Here is a 16427-nt window from a genome sequence, read left to right on the forward strand (position 1 = left end):
TACCAGTTGGCCAAAACAAAGAAGCTCCTGTAGAGTGCCACTTATAATTGGAGCTTGAAAATTGGTTGTATGAGGGCATCTGGGCAGAGCCAGTAGATGGGTCAATAAGTTGCTGCTGAGAGGAAAGCCCAGAGGTAGATGCCATTTATATCGGCCATCCGGAGGCCAGTCAAGAGGCAAATTCAGGGTGGTAGTAGCTGAACAGGGCACTCTGCCTTCTCTGCCTCCAGCTCCAAGCCATGGAGAACTTGAATCAGGTCGGAGTTAGTGTCGGTGGGGAATCCAAGTAAGCAGAGAGCAAAGCAGAGAGACCAAACAAGTCTTGAAAACATTGCCTCAATCAACCCCAACAGAAGCAGAAATGGACTCAAGTACCTGTTGATTGTGCCATGTATGGGTTTTGATTCTTTTAGCCAATGAGTAAAATAATGGTTATCCATAAGAAAAAATGTGTATACGGTGGTGGCATCTGCCTTCATTTCCTTACCATCTATGATTGGGTAACCATCCACAGAACTTGAATCTTACTATATACACTGCCATATATAACCCTGCTCCTCAGCTGAATGGCTCCTCCGCCTTCACCTCACAGTTGTGTCCCTTTAAGACCCAGATCCTATGGCTGACCCAGAGCTCCTTTTACGGGTTTGCCTTCAATGTGACATAGCACCCAACATCATCATCACGTAAATAAATAAACATCACATCACATCACATGCTTGACTGGTTGCTTTAGACATGTGGCAGGGTAGGATATCACAGCAGGGGCGGACGACAGGCCTTTCCTCTCATGACGCTATGACTAGGGACAGAGAGGTGGGAAGAAGGGGCTGGAGTGAGTTTCAGTGTCTCTTCCGGGTCACACCCAGTAACCTACGTCCATCCTTGTAGGGCCCATATATTAAATGTTCTGCCCCTTCCCACGGGGGCAGAGGAGAAGAACACACTGGCTTTCAGGAGATATTCAAGATCCAGGCTGTAGCATTTCTAAGACACAGACAGTTTTTGTTTATTTTGTATAGAATTTTTAATGTCTCTATTTTCTGTTATACATTAAGTAAAATCTTGATAAGTGATCACTGTGTTTAATCTATCCTGTTTTCCTTAAAATATATACTGAGTATACAAAATAGACAAAATATCCAATCAAGTAGACAAACCATATCAAAATTGTCTTAGAAACTCAACAATATTATAGATTGTAATTATAACATTTTAAAACGTATTTACATTTAATTTTATTTTTAAAGGCAGCTGGCAGCCGAAACAAAACTTTTCTCCCAGGTACTTGTCATGTGGAAAGAAATAATGTCAAGAGTGCTGAACAAGCTGAATGTTTTGTATATAACCATCACTACAGGCATCCTTGACATTCTGAAAAAATGCAACGAGCATCTTGAAAGCATCAAGAAAAGTCTTGAGGTGAGCTGTGGCACCAGGTGCAGCAGTGCTGTGCAAACTGGAGAGCCTGCTGCCAGGGTAGACTTTCGTCTCTGCTGTCCCAGCCAGCAGCTTTTCTAACTCTGGCTGCCATTGCTTGGTATAATGAAAACGCCATCAAAAGAAAAAAAAGTGGGCAGACTAATCACATGACTCTTAAGCAAAGGGCCACATTTCCTTTAAGTTTAGGCAAGCTTTGTACTGAATTAGATGGTGCATTTGAAGCGCCAGAGCTAACACAGAGCGAGTACCTAATACTTAGTGAAGGCTCATTACCTTATTAGCCCTCCCATTATTATGTCATAAGTGCAGCAGAGACTGGAATAGAATGCCTAGAGAGTTGTAGACTGGCCAGCAAAGCAGAAGGTAATCACAAACTGAGCCGGGGGCTGCAGAAGCTCCCATGAAAGCTCATTCTGCTCATGTTGAAGAGCTAACGCTCACAGGACACTTAGATGGCCATCTGCAACTGGTCCCTGGGACAGTCCCTGGTCCATGGCTTTACCTCTCATGGTATCCAGTACTCAGAGTCAACTCTGATGTAAAGATATTAAATAAGAAATTCGAGAAATGATTGATGCATCTTAAATTATGAACTAAGTGATGATGAAATCTCACTTCATTCTGTCTTTGTCCCGTAGACCCCCATTGTACATATATCCTGCACAATAAACAATCCATCACCCCCACACTTATTAGATTAACTGCCATAGTTTTACAGCACTATCTCCCAGATCTATGTAAGGTCCATAGCTCCCCAAGGTGCCAGGCTTCTAGAAAGGTCTTTTCTACAGATAAGAGTGGCTTCTTTATGTGGGTAAAGAGTTGTGGTCCTGGCTAAAAGAGCAAGTGGCTGTGTATCAAACAGTCCAAAAGCATCAGGGGTAAAGAGAGATGATAAGATGGAATTTAGGTGTCAAAATTAATGGAGAGGATGGGGGGGGGCAGTGCAAAGGAAAATACAAGGTCGCTAAGGGATAGAACAAAAGTGAAATTACAGACGTAAAAGGTAGGCTTGGAAGTACGCTGTAACATAAAACGGAGATGCTCCCCAAAGATTCCATAGGGACCAAGTAGTGCATGTGAGTGGCCTGGGAGGTGAGTAAAAAACTTGAGTATGGGGAGACCTGGTGGCACTCAGAGGAAGGATAGCAGGCTACCAAGAAGAGACTTGAGCATATACAGGGGGAGGAGGTCCCCCTCAGTCACAGCCATAGGGGAGGGGAATAAGGGGAAAATGGGAGGGAGGGAAGAACGGGAGGATACAAGGTATGGGATAACAATTGAGATGTAATATGAATAAATTAATAAAGGTATTTTTTAAATTTTTGAGTTAATAAACGGTCTTCCCAAGTAGTCTGAGAAGATGGGTGGGTAGGCAGCAGCTAGGAGATAGCACGGGACGAAGAGGGTGTCCTGTGTTCTTATAATGAGAGAAATTTCACCGAAAGGAGAAGCCTTCTACCAGAGAGACTGAAAAAAATGGAAGAAGAATGAAGAAAATGACATTGTAGGCTGGCCTAAGGTGTTAGCCACCTCTTTCTCTGTAGCAAAAGATGAGACTGGAAAGATGAGTCGTGAACCGGGATGAGAAATGGTGGGAACTGGGTGGCGCATGCGTGGCAGGGCAGAGCTCTGTCCCGGTTGTTCCTTTGTTGTAAGCTCATTTTTATTTTCCTTTCCCTTTAGTTTTGCCTTACTAAGAAGTTTAGTTCTCGTGGATAATGGGTTATAATTTTGACTAGAAGTAGTCTGTATGCTGCACCTTTAATACGATAGGTAATGTGAGGGTGTGATTCCTAGAACGGTTGAACGTGTGTTCTCAGCTGCGTTTCTCTTGGCTTTGGACAGGATTACCTTGAAGTTAAAAGAATGATTTTCCCGAGATTTTACTTCCTCAGCAACGATGAACTTCTTGATATTCTAGCTAACAGCAAAAATCCTAATTCCGTGCAGGTAACAGCATCGTTCTCTCGCGGTCTTTTGTCCTCACTCTGGCAGGCTCACTGTGTTACTGACGCACGCGCGTGTTCTGTTTCTCAGCCTCACCTTGTGAAATGTTTTGAAAACGTGAGACACGTGCTGCTATGGAAACAGGAAGTCGGCCCTCCTGCCGTGAAGATGCTTATCTCTGCTGAAGGAGAAGGCCTGGTGCTACCCAAGTATGAGGACCACGCAGTGACCAAACATTTAGCCTCTGTAGAGACTCTATCCCACCCTCCCTGCTTTGAAATCTCAACATTTCATACCAATCTGCTAAGCAAATTGTTTCTTCAAAGAGAATATCCTTGTGTGCACATGGGCCCCCCTCCCGCCGCAGCCCAGTACACTAGCGGCTCACCTTTACTTTAACGTAAATTGAATCAAAGAAAGCATCTGACCTGCGCACTGATTAATTCACACCACTAGCTTTCGTTCCACACGAAGCTGATTTTTCAGATGGGATGGACATCTGCTGTCTCAGGGTTGTTGGCCTTGTTCTGACCCCGGGTGGCTTTCACTTTCGTGGGTTCCCTGGCAAGTGCAACAAGCCAAGGCTGTTGGCCTCACTGACCCCCTTTTCCAGCCTCAGACTGTTCCCTTGCCTCCAGCAGTTGGCTCCAAACACAAGCTTTAATGAGAAAAACAATGCTGTGCCCAAGCCTTCCTACCCCACAGAGCCCCCGACCAGTAATAGATACTTTTTTTAAAAAAAAAATCATGAAAAGTCCCAAACTACCTTATAATACAATTTATCTCTCATGAACTCGTATTTTATATGGAATCTAATTGTTATATGTTACTATTTATGATATCAGAATTCCCTAAAGTTATGTATTTTTCTGCATGTTTTTTACTAGTGAAAAACCAGTAAAAACCAGAAGGTGCAGTGTTATAGTTCTTTGCCCCATAAGTAATATGTGTGTTGAGAAATATCCATAATATTATGGTAATTTTTGTAATTTTTAAAACAAATTATAGGAAAATCCGTGTAAGAGCGTCTGTAGAACAATGGATGGTAAATGTAGAAAAAAGCATGTTCGATGTGCTAAAGAAGTAAGTACAATACTTAAAACCTTAAAATATGTGTGTGTATATATATAATATGTAAACATATAGTGTGCATGTGTGTGTGCATGTGTGTGTGAGTGTGTATGTGCATGTGTGTGTGAGTGTGTGCGCGTGTGTGTGCGTGTGTGTGTGAGTGTGTATGTGCATGTGTGTGTGAGTGTGTGTGTGTGTGAGTATATGTGTGTGTTTGTGTGTGTGCATGTGAGTGTGTGTGTGTTTGTGTGTGTGTGTGCATGTGTGTGTGAGTGTGTGTGTGTTTGTGTGTGTGTGTGCGTGTGTGAGTGTGTGTGTGTGAGTGTGTGTGTGTGCATGTGAGTGTGTGTGTGTGTGTGTGTGTGTGTGTGTGTGTGTGTGTGTGTAGGATAGCTACCAGTGTAAGTGAAATATTAAGAGAAACAGTGAATTTTAATAGAGCATGATGTGTGTGTGATGGAAAAACTCATTGTTTCTGAAAGGCAACTAAACCATGGCGGCAGCTCTGCTCAGGTGTTGCGGAGGGGGGGGGAGGTTCCTGGGCATCAAGCATCAGCCAATACCTGAGCAAATGCCAACCCCAGCCTGCTGTCGCAAGACCTCAGGCTCACTGTTTTGTGTGTCTGTTGTGCTTTGACTCCCACAAGTCATTGACTCAGTGTAGACCTGGAGGTAAGAGGCATGTTGGTGACAGATTGAGGCTTTGTACACACTACGCAAGTGTTGTCTGAGTTAAAGCCCCCACTTAGTATATTCAAGTCTCTTTTTTGAACCGTAGTCTGTTACAGTCTGTTAGAGTCTTCTACTTACAGGGAGGAAAGTATACAGAGTATAAGCTTTTAAAACTAATTTGACTAGAACAGTTGTATTACATTTTAAACTTTTTATTTAAAAACTATTTGTATACAATATATTTTTTCTTAATTTATTTACTTTACATCCTGGTTGGAACTTCCCCTTCCTCTTCTCCTCCTTCCCTCTCACCATCCCTTTCTCTGTCTCCCCCGGCCCCCTTCCCTTTCTCCTCAGAGAAGGGGAGGAGGCCTTGCATGGGTAGCAGCTTGCCTTGGCATATCCTGTTGTGCTAGGACTGGCCACATCTTCTGCTGAGGCCAGACAAGGCGGTCCAGTTAAGGGATGAATGAATCCGACACAGAGTCCTGCTCCTGCTCTTCCCACAGAGGACCAGGCTGTGCATCTGTTACATAGGCACAGGGGGCCCAGGTCTGCCTCTTGCAAGCTCGCTGGTTGGGTGGTTCAGTGTGTGAAGCCCGATGGGCCCAGGTTAGCTGATTCTGTAGGTTTTCTTGTAGTATCCCTGACCTCTCTGGCTCTTTCAATCATTTTTCCTCCTCTTCTACAGGATTCCCCGAGCTTCACCTGACGTTTGGTTGTGGGTCCCTGCATCTGTTTCCATCAGATGACAGTTACACTAGGCTCCTGTCTGCAAGTATAGCAGAGTATTACTAATAGTGTCATGGTGGGCTCTCTCTCATGGCATGAGACTCAAGTTGGGCCCAGTCATTGGTTGGCCCTTCTCTCAAATTCTGCTCCCTCTTTATCCCTGTGTATCTTAAAGGCAGGAAAAACTGTGGGTTGAATGTTTTGTGGCTGGGTTGGTGTCCCCATCCCTCCCTTGGAAGCCTTGCTGGTTACAGGAGGTGACGGTTTCATGTTCCATATCCTCTAATGCTAGGAGTCTTAGCAAGGGTAGCTCTCATAGAATCTTGGGAATTTCCACTGTCCTGGATTTCCAGCTTGTCCAGAGATGCTCGCTGATTTCAGTTCTCTCCATCCTCCATACACTTGATCCTTCCTGATCCCCTTCTTTTACCTCTCCTACCCATGTCCCAAATGTCTATTTTATTTTCCCTTCTCAGTAAGATTCAAGCATCTTCCCTTGGGCCCTACTGGATACTTAGTTCTTTGGGAAAAGCCATAAAGTGCAAGCATCTCCAGGAGTTACACTGGGGGAAAGCCAGGCTAGCATAGAGGGTCACGAATAGAATAATAATTGCTCATGTATTGTATTGTATATCTTGATAACCAAATAATATAATAAAGTCTCAATTATTTGGGTGATAACCAGGTTAAGAGAAAAACTGAGAAACAAACACAATTTTATAAAAATAACTTTAACGTGAAATTCTCTTTCTTTGTTGAATCTTTGTGTAGTTTAGGTATCAGGGTAACTGTGGCCTGATAAAATGAATTTGACAGTGTTTCTTCTAGTTCTATTTTGTGGAATAGTTTGAGGAGTATTGGTATGAGCTCTTTTTTGAAGGTCTGGTAGAATTTGGCACTAAAATCATTTGGTGCTGAGCTTTTTTTGGGGGGGGGGAGTTGGGAGACTTTTAATGACTGCTTGTCATTCATTAGGGGTTATAGCTATATTTAAATTGTTTACCTGATCTTGACTTAACATTGGTAAGTGGGATCTATCAAAAAAATTATCCATTTCATTTTGATTTTCCAATTTTGTGGCTTACAGGTTTTTGAGGTAAGGCCTAATGATTCTTTGGATTTCCTTAGTGTCTGTTATGTTCTCCTTTTCATTTCTGATTTTGTTAATTTGGATATTGTCTCTTTGCCTTTTAGTTAGTTTGGCTAAGGTTTTGTCTATCCTGTTGATTTTTCTCAAAGAACAAACTCTTGGTTGCATTGATTCTTTGTATTATTCTCTTTGTTTCTAATTTATTGATTTCATCCCTGAGTTTAATTATTTCCTGTCATCTATGCCTCTTGAGTGAGTCAGCTTCTTTTTGTTCTAGAGCTTTCAGGTGTGCTATTAAGTTGCTAGTATGAAAACTCTCTTATTTCTTTATGAAGGCACCTAGTTCTAGGAACTTTCCTCTGAGCACTGCTTTCATTGTGTCCCATAAGTTTGGGTATGTTGTATCTTCATTTTCATTATATTCTAGAAAGTCTCTAATTTCTTCCTTGATCCAGTGGTCTTTGAGTAGAGAGTTGTTCAGTTTCCATGAGTTTGTAGGCTTTCTGTTTCTGTTGGTGGTGGTGTTTTTAATCCAAGGTGATCTGAGAAGATACAGGGGGTGATTTCAGTTTTCTTGAGACTTGCTTTCTGGCCAAGTATGTGGTCAAATTTTGAGAAGGTTCCATGAGGTGCTGAGGAGAAGGTATACTCTTTTTGTGTTTGAGTGAAATGTTCTGTTAATTTCTATTAGGTCCATTTGATTCATAACATCTGTTGTTTCATTATTTCTGTGTTTAGTTTCTGTCTGCATGACCTGTGCATTGGTGAATGTAGTGGAGGTTTTGGTGTCTTTCAAAACTCAATTATGTTATGTACATGTGTTTCTGTTTTAATCCCAGGTGTGGGATGGGGGAATGATTCAATTTGTCCACAGCAGCATGTTATTAGCCTTGTGCAAGATCTGAGAGGGGCTCTTTGACAAAGGCACTTAATTTAATTCTGAGGCCAGAGATGGGGGAGAGGGGGTGGGGGATTGGGGGTTCTGATGAGAAGAAGAAATTGGAGATGTCCTGAACCAAAGATTGGACTTGTCCCAAGGAACCTAACAACCCTAACCAGCAGGAAGTAGTAAAGAGACCCATGCCCCTAAGCCCCACTAACCTTCTTTTTCTCCTACCTTGTGTTGGGGTGTTGGAAGGTATTGGGGTGGATAAGGGTTAGAAAGGAGAAAGAAGTAGAGGAAACCTAAATTAATATAGATTTTTAAAGTATATGCAGCAGATGAGAGTGGGGTATGGAAGTCTCCTGATGTGTGACTTAAGTTTTAGTAATGTTTCTTATATGAATGTGGGTGCCCTTGCCTTTGAGGCATAGATGTTCAGAATTAAGAAGCTGTCTTGGTGGATTTTTCCTTTGATGAAGTATGAAGTTTACTTCCCCGTGTCTTTGATTAATTTTGGTTGAAAGTCTATTTTATTAGAGATTCCTATGGCAACTCCAGCTTACTTCATGGGTCTGTTTGCTTGGAAAACCTTTTTCCAGCTCTTTACTCTGAGGTAATGTCTATTTTTGTTGCTGAGGTGTGTTTCTAATACACAGCAGAATGACAGATGCTGTTTTCACATCCATTCTGTTAACCTGTCTTTTTACTGGGAAATTGAGTCTATTGACGTTGAGAGATACTAATTCCTGCTATTTTGATGGTGATGGTGGTGGTGGTGGTGGTGGTGTGTGTGTGTTCCTTCTTTTGATTTTGCTGGTGTAAAATAACTTATTTCCTATGTTTTCTTGTGTGTAGTTAACCTCCTTCCTTGTGTTGGAGTTTTCCTTCTATTATCATCTATAGGGCTGGATTTGTGGAAAGATATTGTTTAAATTTGATTTTGTCATGGAATATCTTATTTTTTCCATATATGATAATTAAAAGTTTTGCTGGGTATAGTAGTCTTGGCTGACATCTGTGGTCTCTTAGGATCTGCAAGGCAACTGCCCAGCACTTCTTGCTTTTAAAGTCTCTCTGCTAAAAAGTCTGGTGTAATTCTAATAGGTCTGTCTTTATATGTTGGCCTTTTCCCCTTGTAGCTTTTAATAGTCTTTATTTTTTCTGTATATTTAGTGTTTTAATTATTATGTGATGGGAATTTTTTGGTACAATCTATTTGGTGTTCTGTAAGCTTCTTGTACATTATAGGTATCTCTTCCTTTAGACTGGGGAAATTTTCTTCTATGATTTTGTTGAAAATATCTTCTAGGCCTTAAATCAAGAAGTCTCCTTCTTCTATTCCTATTATTCTTAGGTTTGGTCTTTTCCTGGTGTTCCAGATTTCTTGGATGTTTTGTGTCAGGAACTTTTTAGACTTAATATTTTTTTTGACTGGTGTATTGATTTTTTTTTCAATAGTATCTTCTATGCCTGAGATTCTTTGGTGGCAGCAGGGACATGGCGGAGGTCACCTCTACTGGACTTGGTGGGTGGCACCCAGCTGGCAGGGAATTGAGGCTAAGCGGTCTTACCTGGCCATCCCAGGTGGTAGCAGGTCTCCAGGGATGCAGCCAGAGCTGTGGGCCAGGGAACGGAGTGCACAGGGCATAGAGCAGAGCTCACTACTGCTGGGTTCACCCCAGGGACATGGCATCATGGAATTGGGAAGGGGGTGTGTGTCCCTAATGGTAGCAGGCCTCTGGGAATGCAAGTAGGGCTGGCCTTCCTGGGTGGCAGCAGGCCTCCAGGGATTCACCCAATATATTTTGATCATATTCATTCCCCTCCCATCTCCTCCCAGCTTTCACTCACCTCCCTCCCACCCAACTTCATATTCTCTCTCTCTCTCTCTCTCTCTCTCTCTCTCTCTCTCTCTCTCTCTCTCTCTCTCTCTCCTATATATGTATGCATGTGTGTGTGTATGAAAAAGCTACCCTAACTTTTCATATTTACTAATCTTCTGAGAACCAGTGCAAGGTTTCTAGAACCCAGCTGATTATTAGCATTTACATGAAGTAATTATGAATGTGTTGTCTTTCCATTGTCTCTGTTTCTATCCTGGGGTGATATATGGTGTGGGCAAACCACAAAGATGCCCCTGTAAAAATTATTCTTAACAAAACATTTTTAGCTTTTTACCATTAATAATATTGTAGTTCAAATCTAATATATGGCTTCTCTAAAGAATATATATATTACTACCAACCCAGATACTAACAGGTAAAGGACAACTTAAAGAATATGCATTATTCATGGACACATGGTCAGGCTAAAACATTAAATGGCATCATCAATGAGCATGTATGGATAATATAAATGTACTTTTTGGTTTATAGATTTGTAATTCAAGGTATTGAAGACTGGAACAGCCAGACTTTTTCTGACTGGATAATGTCACATCCTGGGCAAGTGGTGCTTACTGTGGTGAGTTCATGTCACCTTGAATTATGAAGAGAGGATTTAGTTTGTGGTTGCAGTGTTAAGAAAGTAAAAATATGGAAAATAAGTTATTATGAAGGGCATTGATGTATCCTGGTTGTTTTGAAATATATTTAAAAAATAAGATGGATATATTTATAGATACATAAATGATATCATAAATGCAGTAAAAATATTACAGAAAATTGCTGGTTGATATATGGGTGTTCATTATATAATTTATTCACCTTTCTAGAATTTAAAAACTTCAGATAATAACATAAAATGAAGATAGCCCATAAATTATTTTCTTAAAAGCATCAACTCTGTTGCACTGTGCACATTTTTATTGTTAAAAGCTACTCCAAACGTGATGTCTTAGAACTATTAAATTGTCAGCAGGAATGGGTGGAGCTTCTTGGAGGGGCAATCTAATTTCTGGCCTCCACCAGCTCTTAGAGAGAAGGTCAGCAGCACACCTCAGGTTACAGCCTCTTCCTCCATCTTCAGAGCTGCACATGTTGTATCCTCCAGCCATCCTTCCATAGTCAGATGTCCTGCTCAGAGACAGAAGTCTCTGTTGTAAGGATGTGACACAGATAACACATAGTAACGCCTCCATCTCAAGATTGTTAGCCACATCTGCCATGTGTCTGCCGTGTGTCTTTTGCCATCTTCACAGGTGTTTTAGGACATGAGTGACTTTGTAGAAAGCCATTATTCTGCTTACTTATTAGGGTGAACATTATTGTTTTCTTGAGGTTAAAAGAAAGACTATAGCAATGGCTCAGTGGTTAAGAGCACTTACTGCCTTGTGTTGGACTCAGGTTCCATTCCCAGCACCCACGTGGCAGCTCACAACCTTCTGTAACTGCAGCTCCAGGGGATCAGACACCTCTTATGGTGGCTCCTATATACATGTGGTACACATATGCATTTACAGGCACATACACATCTTTAAAAGAGGGACAGAAGGAAAATTAGAAAAGTGTGATACTAAGAAAACCAAAATTGTCAGTTGTTCTAAGACATTGTTGAAATCTCCCTCAGTAGAAGATAAAAGAAGAGCCCCAAAGGGAACAGCAATTGAGGAATAGATAAAAAGGCAAGGCCATGGCAAGTACAGCAAAAGACTGTGGGGTGGAGAGCAAGACGGGCCAGAACAGGAAGTAGGAGAGTAGCCATAGAAGTTGAGAAGATGACTTTTTATTTGTTTCTTTGATCTTTCACTAGAAAGAGTGAATGGTCATCAGAAAGGGGGTGATCCTAATTCATAAGGCCTCCAGAGATCTGTGGCTTGGTTTGAATGTGAAATGCCCGCCCCCTTGTGTGTTTGAGCACTTAGTCCCAGCTAGAGGTACTAGGTGCCTGCCTCAAGGAAGCTGGTGACTAGAGGTTGGGGGTGGGAGGCAGACCTGAAGATTTTGTAGCCCTGGCTGGTCCCTTGTTCTTTCTCCCTCTGTGTGAGCAAACAGCTTCATGCCCCTGATCCCACAGCTGAGAGCAGCTACCCTCCCGCACCATGCCTCTTCCTGACGTGATGAACTGTGCCCTCAAGCCGTGGGCCAAGACGAATTCTCCCTTATTGTTACTTCTTGGCAGATATTTTGTCACAAGCGAGCAATGTCACTAACAAAATTAAATTGTATTACTTGTCAGTCATTAGGGTCAGTGAGAACATTAGATACTGGTTTATCTGGAGAGATGCAGGTAGAAAGCCTTTGCCATAAGTAACCTGTAGTGACACATTTTGAGAATTCTAGAATTTTGATTTCTTTTTTAAAAAAAACCACAGAAATATTATAAGAACTTGTTTTTGTTTTGATGGCAGGTGTGTGGCTATAGGGCTGCTTTGGAATGTCCACAGCAGCTATTTTTGTCCCGTGCTCTAGCAGAGGTGTGGTTTTCCCAGCTGCAGATAGTTTCTGTGATTGTGTGACATTTGTAATTCTGAGAACTTTTCAAAGGGAAGATGAATGCTAGGGCCCAACAGGCAGGAGGGTGGTTGGTTGTTGCTCATTTAGGGAGGTTGTTTACAGTTTGCTGGTAGCCATGGTCAAAGATGAGGCAAAAGGGAAGAGATTAGATTCAGATTTCTTTCTCTCTCCCTTCCCCCACCCCTTTCCTCTGTCCTTCTTTCTGTCCTCTCTAGTGATGGGGGTGAAATGGGAAAAAGGCAGGGAGAAGAATCCACAAAGTAGCAAACACACACTACAGTAACATTATTAAATAATGTCGCAGAAATCATACTTGGCTTATAGTTCTCTTATTTAAAAATAAGTTCCCATTTTTCACGTTGTCTGACCCACCACAATTTTCAAATCTTCACTGAGGTCACCTACAACTGTGGACAGAAATTTCGCTCTCTGCTTGACTAAGTAAATGCCAGATCTTAAGCTGAGAAGCTGGTATAAGATGCTTATGTGACAGTGACAGGATTATAGGAGGTTCTATACACTTCTGTAGTTTGATAAGTTCAGCTCGTCCAGTCTGCCCTCAAAGGAGCTCCTTCCCAGGTTCCTAGTAGCCCAGGAGTGGTTGGCACTAAGCAGCACACTAGAATTAATTACTCTGGCATGGCTTTCTTTTCATTGAGTGAACTTCTGCCCAGATTCCCCCACCTCCATCTACCCTACCTACTTACCTAGTGCTCGTTTCCTACCACAGGGTGTAATTTACAGCTCCCTTGAATTTTCAGTTCTTTTGAACTCCACATAGAGTTGTCTCTGAATAAAAGATATTTTCGAGAGAATGGGATAGTGAGATAGCTCTATATATTGGCCACAAAGAGTTTTTTTTTTATGTACATTTGTCTGTGATATGGTAATGAGTAAGTCCTTTGTGTTGCCATTGTAGAGAAGGTGGGACCTTGAGAAATGGAGTCACTAAATGAAGTGGACTAAAGTCTCACGCAATAGCCAACTTTATTCAGAGTCCCTCCTGTCTGTGCACCCAGAGGAGCATGAGGACACACTATGAGAACAATTCGGTGATTTAAAGAAACTGAGGTCACAAGACTCCTGTCAAGTTTTCTTGGGGTACTCTCGCGAGCACTCAGAATTCTCCTCACATTGACTAGTCCTGGACCATGTTTCAACATAAGCATATAAGTGGGAGTTATTTTTTACTACAATCCACAGAATTCCCTCACCGTAGATCTTTCCATGTGAGGCTGTAGTTCACAACTCATTGTCTCAGGATATGTACAGTGGAATCCGGAGTGTGCAGTTGTTTTTCCTGTATACTCCCCAGGCTCTGGCTACTCACTGATCTGCTGGTCATGAACCTACCACATCTTGTAAGACATAGTTTCCAAGTAATGTCCCCAGGGAAGAAGACAACAACTGATTGTCCAAGAGCAAATGGGCAGCCTTGGCAACATACAAGTAACATACAGAGATTGGGCAGGTTGTATTTAGGAATATATATATATATATATATATATATATATATATATATATATATATATATATATATATACATACATACATGTATTTACATAGAAGGATGTAACAACAGTTAGTGAAAAAACGAGATCATAATCTTGAAATAGAGCAAGGGAGGGGGATATTATGTAATTCTATCATAAACTCATAAAATTAAATGCTTTTTAGAAGTTAGTTTCTGTTGTCTGCAAAGAAAAAGAAAGAATGCTGATTAATGTACCAAGTTTCTACCATCAACCCTCTTAACCTTTCTCTGTAAAAATATCACTGCCATATGCATTTCCTGTGTGCTAATTATTCACATTTATATGGCTGTATACCTCTACTTTCATGGGTTCAAGCACTTCAGATCCAGCATATTTCAAATTGGTGTCATTATGCCTCCTTATCTGAACATGACTGCCTTCCAGAAGATACTAAACTAGGGCTGAAGTCACATCTACCTGATTTACAAACTTGGAAGCTCTTCTTCCTTAAACTTCCGCAGTCAGCCTGATTTTAACCCAGCCTCTTTGCACAGCTCTTATCTATCTGGGAAGAGTACGTGTGACAGGTGAATCAGACAGTACAGAGGTACACTTTTTATGCTAGGGTACTACATTAGAATCTTCTGGGGAAGACAGCGCTAGTTTAATATTGGGATTTTCTACCATTGTTAATGTGCTCAGGTTTTAAATTCACGATCATGTATTAAGAATGTAAAATTTGCAGGCGGTGGTGGCACACACCTGTAATCCCAGCACTCGGGAGGCAGAGGCAGGCGGATCTCTGTGAGTTCGAGGCCAGCCTGGTCTATAAAGAGAGTCCAGGACAGCCAGGGCCCTGTGACATGGGGGAAGCCCTGTCTTGAAAAGAAGAAGAAGAAGAAGAAGAAGAAGAAGAAGAAGAAGAAGAAGAAGAAGGAGGAGGAGGAGGAGGAGGAGGAGGAGGAGGAGGAGGAGGAGGGGAGGGGAGGGGAGGGGGAGAAGAAGGAAAAGAAGAAGAAACAACAACAACAACCAAACAACAACAACATAAACTTTATTTCATGGACCATGGACAATGTACAGTGGCTGTATAGCTGTACAAAGTGACACCCTTTCCTGTGACCACCATGAACTGTCAGGAGGCCCGTGGGGAGGGATGAGTCCTTGTGAGCCCTGCTCCTCCCATGACTAGATGCTTATGAGCATACTCGTGGGGGAGGTGGTCTTATACAGATGATCGTACAATACAATACAATAGATTGCAGCTAAAGCGATGCAGCGAGTTCATGAGTGCGAGGGCCATGTCGCATTCAGAAGACATTTTATTTTCAGCACATCTCCCCGGCCTCTGGTGCTTTGCATCATCTAGCATTTCTTTCTTAATGTCTCCCAAGGCTTGGAAGGGATGATAGAAGTGACCCACTTATGGCTGAGCACCCCACCATTTCTCCTGCAAACAACCACAACTAAATCCAATGGGACAGACAGGCACACAAACAGGAAAGTTGAGAGATGAAAGAGGGCTTCAACTCACTTCACCAGGATTGAGAGGAGAGAGTGCCAGGAGGTCAAATGTCTATAATTCAATATGAACACACATTAAGCCATCAAAAAATAAAGCAAAGTTTTAAAACGTAAGATTTAGAAACTATAGGGGCTGGAGAGATGGCTCAGCGGTTAAGGGTATTGACTACTCTTCCAGAAGTCCTGAGTTCAATTCCCAGAAACCACATGGTGGCTCACAACCATCTATAATGACATCTGGTGCATACTATATACATAATAAATAAATCTTTTTAAAAAATATTTAGAAAATATAAGTAAGCTAGAAGCATCAGCCAAATGTAGTCTCTAGCTCAAATGTATGTGTACTTTCCTTTACATACTAATCACCCCCATATTTAATGTGTGGAAACAAATACTAGTTAAAAATAAAATTGTATATCTCTATTCATGTATATTTCTCTCCCTTTTTTTTTTCAGAGCCAGATCATGTTTTATAATGACTGTATGAAAGGTTTTATGAGTTCTAATTCAAGAGAAAAGCTAAAGGCAGTCCATGCCTGTGCAATGGGTCGTCTGGACAGCATGGCAGCGCTGGTCACACTGAGTCCTCGCAACCCACGCTTGAAGAGCATGCTAGCAGCAATGCTGATCATCTGGGTTCACTGCAGAGACATCATGGCTGACCTGCTTGCGAAGAGCATCTCCAGCGCAGAGGACTTTGAGTGGACAAGGTAAGTGGCTACAAACTCGACTACACTATACATTCTTACATATAGACTGTTAGTTCTCTGCTTTCGACACCGTCCATCTTGGTTTGGACTTGAAGGACCTGTTGCTCTCCTAAGCACCGTGGTTGTTCCCCTCCCTCCTCGGTCCTGCTCTGCTGTTTCTCTGTGCCTTGTCTTCCAGCATTTACGGCATTCTTCCATGTGGCAATGTGTGTTTTGTCTGTTGTCACTCAGCCTGGGGACAGGTTTCAGAAAGGTCCTCCGCCGCCCCCCCCCCCCCCCCCCCCCCCCCCCCGTGCCTCTTTTTCTCCTGTGCCCCCAGTGTGGAGCAGAACAGGAAGAAGAATCACACAGAACAACATTTCTAGCCAAGTTGCCAACTCGGAAACTCCTCTTGCTTGGAGTCAATCAGTAAACCGTGAAGGGCTAGAGAAAGCTACTACCTCTGCTGGGCAAAACTGATGACAAGCCTACATGAAATGA

The 16427-nt window shown here is 42.1% G+C and overlaps 1 protein-coding gene across 1 annotated transcript in view; it reads left to right on the forward strand.

Annotated features, from left to right (window-relative positions):
• The window catches only part of Dnah14 (dynein axonemal heavy chain 14), a 212252-nt gene that overhangs the window by 49436 nt on the left and 146389 nt on the right, over positions 1-16427 (forward strand). Inside the window, 6 exon segments of the mRNA XM_051148372.1 lie at positions 1251-1422; positions 3292-3396; positions 3484-3602; positions 4402-4476; positions 10217-10304; positions 15694-15947. Coding sequence (XP_051004329.1) covers positions 1251-1422; positions 3292-3396; positions 3484-3602; positions 4402-4476; positions 10217-10304; positions 15694-15947 — 813 coding nt within the window.

Source organism: Acomys russatus, chromosome 6 (genome assembly GCF_903995435.1).
Source record: "Acomys russatus chromosome 6, mAcoRus1.1, whole genome shotgun sequence".
NCBI lineage: Eukaryota > Metazoa > Chordata > Mammalia > Rodentia > Muridae > Acomys > Acomys russatus.